This window comes from Melospiza melodia, chromosome 6 (assembly GCF_035770615.1).
Source record: "Melospiza melodia melodia isolate bMelMel2 chromosome 6, bMelMel2.pri, whole genome shotgun sequence".
NCBI lineage: Eukaryota > Metazoa > Chordata > Aves > Passeriformes > Passerellidae > Melospiza > Melospiza melodia.
Window position 1 is genome coordinate 73155027 of NC_086199.1, and position 16241 is coordinate 73171267.

The following is a 16241-nucleotide window of genomic DNA, read 5'->3' on the forward strand; positions in this document are numbered from 1 at the left end:
TTGTGATTTTAGTTGTATGTGAAAATTTTCATATTTTCAAATTAATCTTGCTGTTAATTTCAAACCATGGTATCTTAGTAGTGCAAGTTTGTTTCCTTTTGCCAAAAGGGAGTTATGTGCAGATTTGTCTAACTGTCTTCTTAAGTCTTGTTGAGCAGATGCTTATGGAGGTAAATTGCTTTTAACTTTTAATGACAACAAATTATTAGCCTGGTGTCATTTCATATTTGGCAGCACTGTTGTGGTCAGTTATGTAGACGTGTCTTCCTTAAAGAAAATGTGGCAGGAAGCACTTTTTTTAGAAGAAAAAAATGTTTAATTGGCTTTGTAGTCTTGTCAGAAGTTCACTCTAACTTGTGATTACCCAGTATAGTAGTCTTAATTGCTTGCCAAGCCTTCTGTTAGTGCTTCTTAAAAGGTTATTTAATTGCAGTGATTTGAAATAGGAAATGTGATAATGAAGCTTAATTCTTTGTGAAATGGTACAATAGGCAGCTGTTGTCACAGATCCTTGTGTCCTGCTGGTTTTGCAGTTCAGCTGCACCAAAGTCTTGGGGTCATTGCTGAAGTAGGCAGCCTTAAATATACCTGTGGTGCATCACTGAACTGCCTTCCCAATTCACAGCCTCAGTTCTGGATGTTGCCACACTCAGCTCCCACGGCAGCCCAGGAGCACCACTGGTACTTTCAGGAAAGAGCTCTTTATGTATTGAAGTCTAGACTTCATCAGTAGAGGAACAGAGGAATAATATAACTTGAATGGATCTCTGGAGATCATCTGGTCCAAGCCCTTGCTCAGAGCAGACCAAATTTAGGTTACCCATGTCAACTCTTGCAGTAGAATTCTGGTTTTATTTGGGCGTTGCAGGTACAAGATGAAATTTTTATTTGTTTCTAGCCCAGAGATGTCATATTCCAAGTTCAGTTTCAAAATGAAAAGCAACTTTCAAGAAGGCCCACATTGTTTCCTTCCAGATCTTCCAGTTGTCTCTTTCTTTCTCAGAAGTGAGGTCAGAGGAGTATGTGTCCTGAGACACAGCCTCTCCCAAATTTCCCAGTGCAGTTTTTACTGCAAAAACGCCTTTTTATCTGTTTCCACATGGCAGCAAAGTGTCAGTTTTGAGCAGTCATCCCTTCAAGGACAGATTATAATCCATAAGCCTTTCCTCCTCTGTGAAACTGCATGTCATAACAGTAAGCAAGACTAATCACAATGAGTAGAAGACTTCACCTGAACATTAATCTGCACTCCATCTCAGTGTGCTCTGAAAGGAGAGCTACTGCTGAGTGGGTGATGAAGTTGGAACAAGTGTATAGGGTAATTAATTCTGCATTGCTTTGTTTACACATGAACTGTTCCCCTTAAGGACATCTGGATCTGCTACAGATGAAAAAAAAGTTTGCAAAATATCTTTTTATGTGTGCTAGAAGTCAGTAATTTTTTTGAACATGGGTTTTTCCAACACATGACATCTTATGATGCAAGTGTTTTATGACAATACCAAAATGAGGAATTGGGTGGAAAAGGGAATTAAGGTATTTGCTTCTTCTCCTTCCATACCCATTTGCTCCTGTTTGATAACAGACTCTCTTAGGACTTCAAAACACCATATTGAAACACTTGCTGGTATCTCTGGATTTTTGTACTGGTTATGTGTTGTTTCAAGGCTTCCTCACTCCTTTTCCAAACTACTTTTCATAATAGATGTGTGTGTGTCATTTCAGAGGACGAGAAAAGTCTGGAGGTTGGCATGTCTCAGAAGTTTTTGTTATTATTCCTTATTGCACTATATTATGCTCTTTCTTTGGTAATTGTGCTAGGTGTGGGGCATCAAGCCAAGAATTGAGAATTATGGCAAGCCTTGCCCTGGATGCAGGGAGTTTTACTTTTTTGTAGTGAAGCAACTCCAGAATTTTATCATCTTCTGGGCACTGCCTGATCTGCTCTCTCCAAAAAAAGAGCTGCTTTCTCTATACTTTACTATGTCAAGAGCTACCAGTGTGATTGACTGACATCTGAATGAGGAACACTTTTGCATTAAGTACACAGTAGAACAGTCTTTCATTGGGGGTTCTTACCCACCTCTGTGCACAAAATCACACTTGCTAATACAGAGTAGAATCTCTGTGGATGGTCACTTGACTTAAAGCAAATGTAGTGCTCTGTGGGTTGCACGTAGTGAAAAATCTGTCTGCTAATTCAGATGTAAAAGTATGAGATTGCTGCTGGAAGGAAAGGGTTTGGGTTTGGTACAAAATGAGCAATACAGGTTTCATATTTTTTTGTTTTATAAGAAGGAGTACCTGGAATACACCAGCTTGTGTCAAGCTCATAAAGGATCAAATTTTGGTGCTGCTTGGAATGGGAAGTTGGACCAGATGGCAGTGTTTAGGTTGGAAAGGACATCTGATTCAGTTGTTGGCTGACAAAATGTTAATACTAAAACAGGCTTACCTGTCTTATGCCTGAGGAGCAAGCTTGCCATAAGAGGACCCTATATGAGAGCCTCTCCAAAAGTGATGATTATTGGAAGCCAATCACTGTTCTTTGAGCAACTATTAGGGGATGCTAATTTAAATACAGTTTCAACCTATGCTGATAAAAAAAAATGGAACATAAAAAAATGGAAACTGGTAATAGATGTAAAACCTCTCAACTTCTAAGTTACTTATGTAACCTACAACACTGTTGGTGTTATATGCAAGAGCCTGCATTTGTATATGCATTTGTTTCTTCGTTTGGTTCTTCCATTAGTGTTTCTAGCAGAGACTGAGACTTCCTGGGTATTGTAAAGGTGGCCTGACTGTAACATTTTTCCTTCTCTGCAGGCGAATAAATGTAGGAACTCGCTTTCAAGCAGAAATCCCATCACTGCAAGACAGATCTCTGGCAGAAGCTGATGAACATAAAGCAGAGCTGGTGTGGCAGCCATGGGATGACTTGGAAACCAACAAAGTCACCCAGGAGAATGGTAAGAAGGTGGAAGGCTGTTAAAGAGGGCAGAGTTGTCGCAGTGGTTGTAGGGATAACCACGTATCTACTGTAGGCATAATTAAAAATCTTTTAGAGCTACCATTCAAGTGACATGTTTGAGTGGTCTTGAAAACAGTTTTAGGAGCAAAACTTGTTTATCAGATTGCATGTATGGGGCAAGGGGAAGCTGGTAGGATCGGTTGGTTCTTTTAATAGTGAAAAAACTGGGACTGTTGCTTCTGTCAGGCCAAGAGCAGCCTTTTGCTCAGTGAAGCTTCCTTGGTTTCGTTAACGTTGAAAACCACACACACTCAACTCCTGTATTTTTGAGGGATGTTCTAGATGTAATAGTATTTAAAAAAAATCGAGTTGTAGACTGAAGTGAGGATGAGGAAGCAGGAGTTGTGGTGGCTAGTAGCAGACCTGGGGAGCTGACTGCTTCTGTTACACATGGGTTGTGTTCTGTATAAATCCTGAAGGGAAGAGGAAGTGGGCAAGCTTGGAAGAAACATTTTTGAATAAGAGAGAAAAAAGAGTTTTGTGAAATGGAAATTCACAATATAAGGGTGGATTCAAGAAATGTGTGAGGTGAAGGGAGGTGGGAAGAGCAGGGAGGAGATTTGCAAGAAATTCCATGTGTAAATAGTGCTGCATGACCTTGTAGCCTAATGAGTGCTGGGGTCCAAATTTGACTCAGATAAATTTGCAAGGACATGCAGCTTCTCTGAGTTTTACTTTCTGTTATGTCTATTTCTCTTTCAAAAGAAGTAATTAATCATGCCAATGCAGTAGGAAACTTCATTTTAATCTTCTTTTCTGATTTTTTTGGGTACCCCTGTGGAAACAGTGGAAAACCTGCTAGCTGCTGCCTGTTCAAGCATTTTTCCTGGGGGTGGAACCAACCAGGAGCTCGCATTGCATTTCTTACATGAAGAAAAAGGAAGCATTCTGGTGAGTCTGCCCCACTGTTCACCTCAATTGTGGTCAAAGATGTTAAGGCAGGTCAGGTAACTTCTCATTCCTGAGAGGAGAGCCTTGCAAATTCCTTTCAGTGCATCTGGTTCCCATTGTTTGGTGTCCCTTGTACGTCCCTGATGTGGGTTCTGACCAATGTACAGTGCCGTGTGCACTTACTTTTGTATTTCCAACTTGGACATGTTTGGCTTTTTAACAAACACACTGACAGTCTATCAGGGCAAGTGAGCCAAGACTTCTAAATTAATCTTAGATGTTGTCTTCCTGGAAAGGTTACTGTGTAGAAGGGAAAAATAAGAGGCTGGGGCTGAAAGCTGAGTCAGAGGGCAGTGTCTTGCACCTCTTTGTTTTGGTTGATCCATTTGACTTCTCTGTCTGTGTCTGCAGAACAACTGTCCTGCTAATTTTATACCAGTATTGTAAGAAATGATACACTTTCATTATTGCCCTTTGATACCTCTGGGAGGTAATATCAAAGAGCAGAGCAAACAGCAAAGCTTTATCGTCTTTTTATAGTTCTATGACTGATTTAGACTGGCATAAATCTGCCCTGTATTCAGGAGTATCCCACACTTTTGCCTGGCTGCTTGTTTCCCATCCTGTGGCACTGACACTTGTGAGGCTGCATGGACTTGCATCAGAGAAGAGATCAAACAGAAAGTAGTTTTTGTGTGTGTGTGTGTGTTAGGTTTCTGGCAGCCCATTGTTGTGAATGCTGCTGTTGGCATTAGAGAGGAGCAGGACTGCCTCTGACAGCAGGAACTCATTGTTCAGGTGGTTGAAACTGCCAGTGGAAGCACGATTCTGTTGTCTCCTTCCTACAGAATTTGAAAGCTTTCTGGTTTAAATGAAAACTAAAAAGCAGCTTGAGAGGTGGGGGTTTTGTATGTGTCATCTTTCAGTCACATGACTGCTGATTTATTTTAAAATAATGCTCAGTCAAGTGAGATCAAATTACAATTACTTGGATATGTAAAACAGGTGTCATTTAGGGCAGCATGTTTGGATATGTGTGTAATAGGCCTTTGGTTAATGAGAGGAAACTGATGCAAGGTCTCTATGTATGGAATTAGCTCTCTCCCAGTACCCTGGTGGTTGTGTCAATTCACAGATGTGAAGAGGTGCCAAGAATGTACCACTTGCCTCTTGTACTCAAGATTAGATGGACAGTCAAGAATGTGATTTTTAAAGTTGTCCCAAGTGGTAAATTGTGTTCTGTTTCTTTTCTGTTAGCTTGCCACAGAAAAGAGGGGATTGACAATTGCCTGATCTTTGTTTTTAATACCCCAAACATTAAAGTAATTCTTTTACTTGTGTTTATCCAAGGGAGCTCTGACCAAACTGCTGTTGAAGAATCCAGTGAGACCACCTACCCACCCTTTGGCAGATTATCACTACACAGGTTTGTCAACCAGAACAACTCTGTGCTACCTGCTTATATCCTTCTCTGATTTTTTGGGGTACTCTGTTACATTACAAGAAGATTAATAGAGCAATCCTCTCTTGTAACTCAAATGATGGCTTGCCAGAATTTTTGCTTATGCAAATTAAGACACTTTAAATGTAAGAAACACTGTATCCTTCTGAACATGTGCATGTGTATTGGGATAGGTATGAGTTCTCATTTTCTTTATGGGGAAAAGGGAAGGTAATCCCTTGCACTAAGACAAAGAGAACGTAGAACGATAGCCAGTATGTACAAGAAAGGCTGTGGTAACCTTAGAATCATAGCCTCTCTGGCATGAGTTTCCAGGGTGGAGTTAAGCAGGGGTTTTATGGGGAGTAGTTTTCAAGCTTGCTGAAGAAGCCTCAGCCAGCTATGAATACCTGTTAGTGTTTAGTCAAAATTTAAATGCCATAAGCTAGCTTTGTTGTCATGCACCTAATTAGAAAATAGTCAGCTGTCTGACACTGATTTCAGTGATCTGGAGAGACCCAAGTCACCTGAAAGATCTGATATAAAGTGGTAGAGAGATGTCTTAATAGCTGGTACCACAAAGCATAGAAAATACATTTTTGTTACTATGCATTGCTACTGTAGTTGTTGGCAAAGATTAGTTGAAGAATATCTATAAGGAAGGAGGGGATTCGAGAATGTTATTGTTAGAGGCAAGGAATATTTGAGGAATACTGGAAATGTAGCAAATCTTCAAGTACAGATTGCTGCTGAAAGAGAAGATCCTGTTCTTCCCCCACCATCACCCTACTATAAAATCTTATGACTGGGTCACCACGAAGTGTGTCACTTCACCTTGCTTGGGCAACATCTTAGTTCATCTAATTGAGTGGTTTTTGCAAGCTGAGCTGAGTTAACCTGTGGTGATGAGCACTTGATCTAGCACAAAGGAAGTGTTGGGAGGAGAGCTGGGGTGGAGCAGTAAGGGAGGAGTTAACAGCAGTCTGCACTTTTTCTGTAGTAGGCTCAAGGAGAGACTGCACCCTCATGTGTGTACTGGTCTTATTTAAGGCAAACATGAAGAAGAGGTATGAAGAAGAGTAAACATTTGAAATTATATGGGTTTTCATTATAACTTACTTTTACCTACAGGATCAGACAAGTGGAAGGTTGCCGAAAAAAAGCTATTCAACAAAGGCATTGCAATCTACAAAAAAGACTTTTTCTTGGTCCAAAAGCTTGTAAGTTACTTTTGTTTGTTTTTATGATACATTTTTACATGTTTGTTGAACATTTTATACAGGAAGTTCAATCTTGATTTTTCTGAAACCTCAGTTTTAGATCTAGCATTAGGTCCCACACTCAAAAGATTTCAGAGAAATGTCAGCCTCCAGCACAGCTTGAAATCTCACCAGAAAGCTAAGCAATCATGTTTGTTTTGCTTAACCCTGGCATTTAAACTGCATTACTTCCATAAGTCCATGCTACAGCTATCTCCTCTGCAGAGCACATTTATAGAGCATTGGCAGTGTTTAGCTTAAATGGCTTGCTGATAAAACTGAAAAGAAACACATCTTTGCCACTGATGGAGAGGACCAAAGAAGGATATGAGAATGATGCATCCTTTAGATCTCTCCAGTGTTGTGACAATGATAGGAGAAATGATCACTCCCATGTTTTGATGAGGTATGACTTGTCAGCAAGGGGGAAATCACTGAAGGAGAGTGCAAAACCAGGAACTGCAAACGTATTTACTGAATAAAATCCCCAAAGACATTTAAATTGCAAAAGCTCAGAAGTTGAAAATATATTCCAAACATTTCAGAGAAATCACTGATGCAGAATATGTAGATGGTCACAAGTCCATGCTGATAATTGTCCACCACCATATGCCTACAAAATGACATGGCCAAAACGGGAAGGGGCTGCAAACCTTCAGTTCCATTTTTGGATTGGTATTCTGGTCTGGTCTTCTCTGAAGTGCTGCTGCAAAATAAAGCTCCTCCATAAAACTGAGAAGCTGCTGTCAAGCCTGATAGCTCAACTGGAACATTTCAGAGGCTAAGAGGTGCATTAGGCTTACACAGTTCCAGGTTCTGTCACCTTTACATTAACCAGTTTTTCTTTGGAAAGTTTGTCCTCTAGTTCTCAGTGAATAACAGTGGCAGTAGGGGATATGCTGGGGGATGAGGCAGACAGGTGAATATGACACAGAAAAAGAGGCTTGAACAGCAGCTGTGGTGGAATGGAAACTACTAAGGAAAGAAAATACAAAGTATATTTATTGCACCCCTAGTAATTATTTATAAATCTTTTTAAAATCATGTAATCCACTGGAGTTTTATGTTTTTTAAACAACAGATAAAAACCAAAACAGTGGCTCAATGTGTAGAATTCTACTACACATACAAGAAACAGGTGAAAATTGGTCGGAATGGGACCTTAATCTTTGGGGACATTGATGGTGCTAATGAGAGATCAATGAAAGATGAAGCTGAAGTTGACATCAAGGTAAGTAATTTCCTACATTTCTCTCACCTCTTTTGGGCTGTGGTTTGGAGTCTTGTGTATTGTCTCATTTACTGGTCAAATCAAAAGCACAAACAATCTGGCTTCTCCACAGGAGTCCAGACTCACAAATTTGTGTCCTGTGTCACATAATGTCATTTACCTACAGGCATCAAAATTAACAGTTCCTTTGTCTTCTGGTGAAGAGTTCCCATAGGTTTGCACGTGTTCTTCCTCTCAGAAGGGACATCTTCAGTGAGGAACAGGGGCATGTGGAGGAGGAGGAGGAAGAGGAGGAAGAAGAGGAGGCAGAGGAAGGGTTGGATAACAGAAGGAGGAGCGCCAATGCTCTGAAAGATGAACAGACACTACAAGATGGTTTAATAGTAAGTGCTGCATTGTGCATGTTGTGCTTTCTATGCCACCTTCACTTTGCAAATGGTTTAGAAAACATGTGGGCAGTTCCAGATGTTTCCATCTCTAACTTTTCTGGAGTTTTCCATCTCTAACTTTTCTGGAGCAAGAGTTTGGGCTGAGGTAGGATCAGAGTGTTACTATCAATCAGACTGTGAGCTGTGATGAGAGAACTGGGATGTGTAAGGCAGAAAAATGCAATGAATTCTTTGTGGCTGGTGGACACAGAGGGCCGTGATGAGAACTGTCCTTAAAATAACCTGAAGATTTTGCCATTAAATAAAACCTTTGTCTGGAATGAGTGAAGCACAGGAGCTCAGCCACTGTCTTCCTTCTGATGGTGGGTTTAAGTGTCACTTTGACTCAATTCTTCTCCTCTTTGCAAAGGCCAGCAACACCAATATGAGGAGTCACGAGGCAACTGTCATGGGCAGAATTGGGAGGAAGCCAAGGGAGACAACAGTGAAGCCTCGAAAGCCTTTTACTGCTCCAGTGCAGAGGAAGAAGAGGAAACAGAAGATAAAACCAGATGCTACCAGTAAAACACAAAACACAGAAAACACATTTCCATGTAAAAAATGTGGCAGGTAAGACCAACTCTGCTTCCAGCAATAGTCACAGAATCACAGTAGGGCATCTCCTGTGGAAGCTTTTTCCCAAATGAACTTTCTGTCTTTCTATATAGGCCATAGACATTGGCAATAGCTCTAATTAATTACTGCCCCACTAATACTTGCAAATTAAGGCTTGTTTTTCTTCAAATGGCATGAGATACCACCTGTATTTCAGCTGTGTACAGTAGTTGGTGTTAAGCTGCACTTTCAGGCAGCTGCTGTGTTGGCCCTCTGTAATGCTTACATTTTTGTAACAACAAGTTTCTATGTATTTGCTAGATAACATATAAAGAACATGGTGTAAACTTAAGAACAGTGGTCTAGAAACACGAGACGTTACCATCATTATTGCAGCAGTTTATTAGGTTTAGTAGGTACATAGTTCATCTGGTTACATTTGCAGCTGTCTTTGGTAAATGTCAAATATATTTGTATTTCCTCACAGAGTTTTAGTATTTTTTGTATGTCTGTTGCCACCAGAATCAAACTGTCAAGAAAATTCAGTTCCCTACATAAGTTGCTTACTCTTAAAATAACAGGACAAGCAGACAAGGCTTCTTAATGATGTCTGAACTACACTTGTGGCGCTTCGTGCAAAATCCAAATAGTTAGTGGTGGAGGGTGAAGAACAGATGACAGAAATGTAGAGTCAGAAGGAAAAAGCTGAAGTATTTCAAACTCTCTGGACAAGGCTCAGGAGTGGCATTGGGCCATCATTTGCCTCACTGCTAACGGTATTGTTGCAGCACAGGGGTATGCCTGAAACCAGGGCTATGTTAAGCAGCACGTGCATAATTCAGATACCAGCACTGCCCCTCTGAATTCACAGCTGAATGAGAAATGGCCACAGTAAGAAATCAAGCTCAGGATCCCCTGCTAGCATTGCACCTTGCTCTCCATGTCCTGAATGGTGTTTGCTGTAGGTGCTCTATCGCAGTGCCTGTGGGAGTTCCGGAGCTGAAGCTCATGAACTTGAGCCAGAGCAGCAGAAGCTCTTCCAGAGAAATGTTGAAGGAGGCCATAGGAGAGGCCAGTGCTGATGTCCCTGTGTGCTTTCCTCAGGGTGTTCTACAAGGTGAAGAGCCGCAGCGCTCACATGAAGAGCCACGCGGAGCAGGAGAAGAAGGCGGCGGCGCTGAAGCAGCAGCAGAAGGAGGCGGCGGCGGCGGCCGCCCGCAGCCAGGCCCAGCAGGACGAGAGCAGCGACAGCGGCAGCAGCAGCAGCGGCAGCAGCAGCGCCAGCTCGGATGAAGATGGAGAAATATAGCAGGAGACCAGAAGTGGAGGGAGTAGCAAGGCTGGACCCAACCTCCCTCTCGCTGGTCTCGTTTGTTTTTTGCTTGCACTTTTCTTACCTGAACCATCTGGTTTTGGTTTCAGTGCTGCCATTTCCTCATATCATGTGTTCCACTTCACCTTGCCAGTACTGAACAAGCCAGAATGGTGGATAACAAGATTTGTTTCAACTTGGATTTTTTTTTAAGACTGATAAGATTCCTATTTATAATGATACCTGAGGTACATAATAGAATAATGTCACCTGCAGTGGAAGTAAGTTCTCTCAGGTCAGTCAGACCTTTCTTTTTATTCTTGTCAGGAATTGTGGTAGTAGGACTCTTGGATATAAAGGTTTCCAGACTGGAGCAAGAAAATGAAGCTCTACTTTGAGCTAAGTGTATCCAGTTACTATGACACTGGTGATTTCCAGTTTTTTCCTTTCTTAGCAAGTTCTTCTTCTTTTATTCTTTCCTGCCTTTCCTTCTGAGCAGTTATTCAGGCAGACAACAAGTTTTGTGGAAAAATGGTGTGCACTTTTGACCACTGTTTCACAAAAATGAAAAGTAGGATGAGCAAGACACTCTTCTTCCTTTTGAGAGGAAGTTTTATTTTTCAAACGGAAGCCTGAGGTCAGTTATCTTATGGCATTAAGAACATAGCAATGGATATGAAAATATCCTGTGTGATAAGAGGCCTTGCAGGTTGTCTCATCTTGGAAAACAAAATAGTCAGCCTTTGATTAACTTAAAGGAGTCTGGGCTTCACAAGTGCAATTTAAAATGAAAATTGCTGGGTTGTAATTTACATAAATGGGAGCAAGTTTGTTTAGTGAAAATGAACCCAGATCTTCTTGTGTGCACCTCAAAAATGGGAGGAATGGAGTCTCATCTCCAGCAGTCATCCCTCTGTGAATGCTTTTACCTCTCAATATCCTCTTCTCTCTTGTAGCAGCCCTCATTTACTCCTTGAAATTGCCATCATCAAGCTTTTATGGCAGGGCCCTAGTTTCCCAGGCAGTTGCTGTCAGACAGCATGTACAGGAGAAGCTTGTCACCCACTTGCACACCAGTGGCAGGGCAGTGCTGCCTGCTGGGTTGTCCTGCTATGAGCTGTTCTCTTTGCTGAAAGGCTGACTCTTCTTCAGAACTGACACAAGCTAGTAGCCCAAAAAGTCTAGCTGCCAAAAGCTGCTGGTGAGAGTTAAGAAGTGGGCCAGGTTGTTGTATTCATATTGTTGTATAATTATATTTCCTGAGTCTCATACCTTCTTGGTGGTTTTCTCACGGCAGATCTTCACAGCAGTGGTGTTGTTGCTTCTCGGTCAGGGCTCCTCTCCCAGGCTCTCCCTGACCACCCTGCCCCCTTTTATCTCAGTTACCTCCATGGGCTACAGCTGCTGCCCAATCAAGGACATCACAGCTGCAGCCCATTTACAATAACTAGAATCAGGGCAGGGTCACTAATACAATACAAAGATCTTTCACTGCCATACATATATTTACAATACATAAGTTAACTCAGGCCCCTACACCAGGTGACAAATGTTAAATTCGCACAGGATTGTTCTGTACATCTTTATAGCCCACATTTATCATTATTTTGTAAGGATGCAGAGAATCACTTGTGCTTCATGGCCAGCTAGTGCCATCCTATAGCCTGGCTGCCCAGCTTCCTCCCTCCATCCAGTGCTTAGGAGCAGCAGTGATCCCCAGCTTCTCGGGTGCTGGCACTGCGTCAGACCAGACTGTAGGAGCTGATTGCTCCTGCCTTCCCCAGCAGGGATCCAAGAGATGCTGTTGTATGTGAACTACTGAGTGTGCCTGACTGGCAGATTTTTTTAATTTAAATCTTGACCCTTCCAGCTGCTAGATAAATTCCTGGTTAACTATAGAAAGAGGCTGTAACTCCAGCTTGTTGTCTGTCAGTCATCTTTCCCTGTAGTTTTATGCAACCATGATGGCTTCACTCTTTTGTTTGGGAGGCATTGTATTGTACAACATTTGCTTTGACATATCTATGCCTTTGCATAGAATCCTTTTTCTGAATAGCAGAAACAGTTACTGCTCTTACAAAATCAGGAGGAACATCATTAAGGACTGCACTCTTTGTGAAGTTGACACTTTCACCTGTAAGTGTTCAATTTTCTGTCAAGATTGTATTTTTCATTCCTATCGAAACTGGGGTTCCTTTCAGCACTTAGATGACTGTTCCATGTTCCTACACTGAATGGATCTTGTTGACTAAGTAAGAAACACATGGCACATTGTGAACTGTTAAAATCATTAAAAAACTGCGAAGAACTAAAAGCTGCTTTTTTAAAAAGAAGCTTAAGGAAATCAGTCTTCCTCTTTAAGATTTCAGTGTTGATTTACATTTTTTTTCTTTTATAAATTGGGGGAAATGCTTGTCTGCCATTATCTTAGGGCCCTTGGAGAGAACAGAAGCTTTAGCACACTGTGTCAGGAGGAAGAGTAGGTGAACCAACTGCAAGCATTATTACAGTCTTCCAAAGGCCAGATCGTTCACTGATTATCCCTACTTTAGGAAACTGATATAATTTTTCCTCTTGTCAAGGACAAGGTGTTGAGGTGCTGGTTAGAACAAATCAGAGTTTTTTCTTTACTTGCATAAAAATGTTGTGTAAATTATGTACTGATTCCAGTACTGCTTGTTTCTGTCCCACCCTGCTGCAGTTTAAGAAGAATGGAACAGGAAAACTGGACACAGTCTGTTACTGGAAGAAAATCACAAAAGGGCTTTTTTGAGGATAACCTCTATAACAGCTGTGGCTTAGCAGGGCTGACCACAATCAGGTATATGTGCTAAGTGGCATCAAGTTGGAATGTTTCTGAGCATACTTCCAAATTGCCAGTAGGCCCCAGAAGACTTCTTTTCTGGCATGGTAGTAAGTAAAACAGTTCCTCGAAGTGTCATCTTAAAAGACAAACAAGCAAACCAAGCCTTCTATTCACTGGCTTACAGAAGGAGTTTGGAATTGATCCTGCATTTGAATTAGAGCTTGCCTACTAGCAAAAGTTGGCAGAGAATTGTTTTTTAAAAAAGAAGAAAACCAAAACCCAAACAACTAACACCCAATTTCTGTGGACAAAGCATTTAAAGGGAATTTTTCTAATCTGAAATGAGTTATGCTCCTACTTTTTGTGAGGGAAAAATAACTAGAGTGGCTCTCTACTGCAGCACAGTTAATTAAAGTTTGTTATTCCAGTTAAGATTTAAAAAAAAAAAACATCCCAAACAAACAAAATGCTTCTCAATGTTCTGTTGATACGTCTGTTTTAAAACTCCATGCTCATTATTTCCCATCGTTTAAGGGCCTATTGATCAATCCCCATTTAGTGTAAGGGTTTGCTGCTAATTTACAAAAAAAGGCAGAAGAAAGTCATTAATTTGAACAAGGATTCTCTTCGCTTTGAAGAACAAATGGGAACAAATATTTATAGAATGCAATTCTGTAAATGTGTACTAATAATTTGCCTTTTACAGTGCAGGATCAGGCTTCAGGTGGTCATGTAGCCCACAGTCAGATGGCTGCATTTCAGATCATTACCTGCTTGAGCCTTGATGCCAGCCCTTGGCATCATGGAGGTGCAGTGACAGGTCACACTTGCCCTCATCTCATACTTCTGCCTGTGCTTCTGCCTGCCCTTTACAGATAGATTCAGTCTTTCAGGTCTGTGATCTGCATGGGATAGCATCTGAGTTTTGTCAGACTATGTGTGTATGTAATTACTAGATAGATGCATGCACTTGTGATGCAAATCTGATATAGCTGCAGGTGTTTTGCAGTCTAGCTGCGAGAACCACTCTGCATTTTAATTTACTTGATGTTTGTTCTTTTACTGATACAGGTAATGGAATCAGAGAGAACTTGGCTCTGTAAGTTGAAGGCCTACAGAATTTTACTCAGCTGTGCAGGACCATGGCATTTTGCTGGCTAGAAAGAGGTAGGGATGTAGCTCCTTAAAGGCACGACAAAGATAGAAATTCAAAAGCTTAAAGGTAATTAATCTGTTAAACCCACTGTAGATAAAGTCCAATTTAACTAAAAATACTCTGATTTATCACACTGAGGCTTTTAGTCATTTTTATCACTGCAACAAGCTTAGATTAAAATCAACACTTTTCAGAAAAAGTCTTTCTTAAATCACAAATGTGAGCTTTCTCACTCTCTGCAGTTACACTCTTGTTAATTCTCTTTCAGGCAGTGGACTAGAAGGTTCCTGCAGATACATACTGTATTGTAAAGAAATGGGAGTAGGAAGGACTATAACCATAGGAGTCTTGCTTTCATACAATGGCACATTTAGTCCAATGCTTACCAGAAACCTTATTCTAATACACATTTTCCCACACAAACTTTCTCCCTGCTTTATCTTCTGATGTATGTCTGGAAGTTTATAAAGCTTTAAAGAGACAGAGAAGTGAGTCTGCAAATCATGTTTGATTTCTGGGGGGGCTTGAGTTTCTATGTAAATTCATCACTTGGGTTCAGCTGCTTTACTTTCCCTCCTTCTCTCCTGTGTCATATGTTAGGAAGACACAAACTTTAAATCCCAAGCTGTCTAAGGATCTTTCTTTCCAAGACTAAGATTCTACTGACAGCTGAGCCTGAAAAAACCTTTAACTTCTCCAGATTAGAAGACAACATATATTTTTATAGAAATATAATTGTGTATTTTAAAAAAGTTTCCTGCAGCTTATCCACCTGTATTTTTTTTCCCTTGTAGCTCAGATTTGATAAAAACTTTTTTGTGTTCATTCTTTTTATGTTCTGTTTTTAAATTTGTAGTCAAAGCTTTGGTGTACTGTACAGGAACAGTCAGCCTTTGTAATTACTGTATAAATGCTTTATAATAAAGTATATTACTTTTATTTTAACAAATAAGCAGACACTTCCTTTTGTGTGTCTGCTGCCTAGGGCACCTTTTAAAAGACTGTTACATGTTTAAAATGTACATATATAAATATATTTACCTGTTGCTGTACAGTTGTGATAGACTGGACTGAATTTATTTTTTGTGTGCTTTTTTATAAAATATTAATACACTAAAGGAAATCTTTGCAGATGTGATTGTAATGTACTATGTAACTTATTTACTTAATATCCTCTATATATGTAAAAAACCTTTTATTAAATGAGGTTAATAAAACAGTCTCTTAGGTGAGTTTTCGATGGTGTGAGGGAGTGGCTGGGGGCTTGTGCAGGCTGTGATGCACAGGAGGCTGTCCCGAGCATTTATGGCTGGTCTGCTCTCTCTTCTGTACTCCCCTGTGTTTCCCACAGCAGCTCTGGTGGCTGTTTCTCACCTTCCCCCAAGACACAAGCCTGCACTGTGTTTTATGTCTTACATCCAAGAAAGTAACTGGCACCTGCCAGGAGCCCCGAGAAATCTGCAGCTCCACCGTTTTGCAGAAGTGTTGGTGGGATGTGTGTTCCCCTCCAAGCCAAGCACGCTCACAGAAAGACAGAAACAACCTTGACAGTGTGCTAGGAATTCCTGGGGAATAGTTCTAGGTCTGCTGTGCTCTAAGTAAGGCCAGTGGGATTCTGACACTACCTGAAACAACTACAAAGACCATGGGCAAGGCAAAGACATCGTGGAGTAACTTCGTACCTGCTGGGCGTGCATCAGATGAGAATTGTGCAGTGGCTTCAGTGGCAGATCACATGGTATCTGTGATCTAGTGATCACTGTCATCACTTTTCAGTGATAAAGTTTGAAAAAACTTTAGTAAATACTGTCTTAAAGCCACTTACCTGTTACCTGAATCTGAGGGGGGGGGGGATTTCACAGGTTTTGTTACACAGCATGTATTTTGTTTCTTCTGGCAGCAGTTGGATCTCTTGCCATATTTATGAGGATAGATGGAAGCATATTTAAAATCCATATCTTGGGTTTTAAATATGCTTCCATCTATCCTCAAAAGATCTTCCTTCTGTTTTGGTACTTTGCCTTTTAGTTAACTAGGCTACACAGGTTTCTCACACCCTGTGGGCATGATGTCTTCAAAAGCTACAAATGCTACATAAAGCAGATGGCAGAAGTGCCCGACTGGTCTC

The 16241-nt window shown here is 40.9% G+C and overlaps 1 protein-coding gene across 2 annotated transcripts in view; it reads left to right on the forward strand.

Annotated features, from left to right (window-relative positions):
• MIDEAS (mitotic deacetylase associated SANT domain protein) overlaps positions 1-15318 on the forward strand; it is a 53733-nt gene extending 38415 nt beyond the window's left edge. For both annotated transcript variants that reach the window (XM_063159135.1, XM_063159136.1), the window contains exons 6-14: positions 2830-2972; positions 3822-3925; positions 5276-5351; positions 6498-6586; positions 7707-7856; positions 8060-8239; positions 8655-8854; positions 9944-11375; positions 11694-15318. In XM_063159135.1, coding sequence (XP_063015205.1) covers positions 2830-2972; positions 3822-3925; positions 5276-5351; positions 6498-6586; positions 7707-7856; positions 8060-8239; positions 8655-8854; positions 9944-10148 — 1147 coding nt within the window. In that variant the 3' untranslated portion in view covers positions 10149-11375; positions 11694-15318. The remainder of the gene's footprint in view (positions 1-2829; positions 2973-3821; positions 3926-5275; positions 5352-6497; positions 6587-7706; positions 7857-8059; positions 8240-8654; positions 8855-9943; positions 11376-11693) is intronic.
• The last annotated feature ends 923 nt before the right edge of the window (positions 15319-16241 follow it).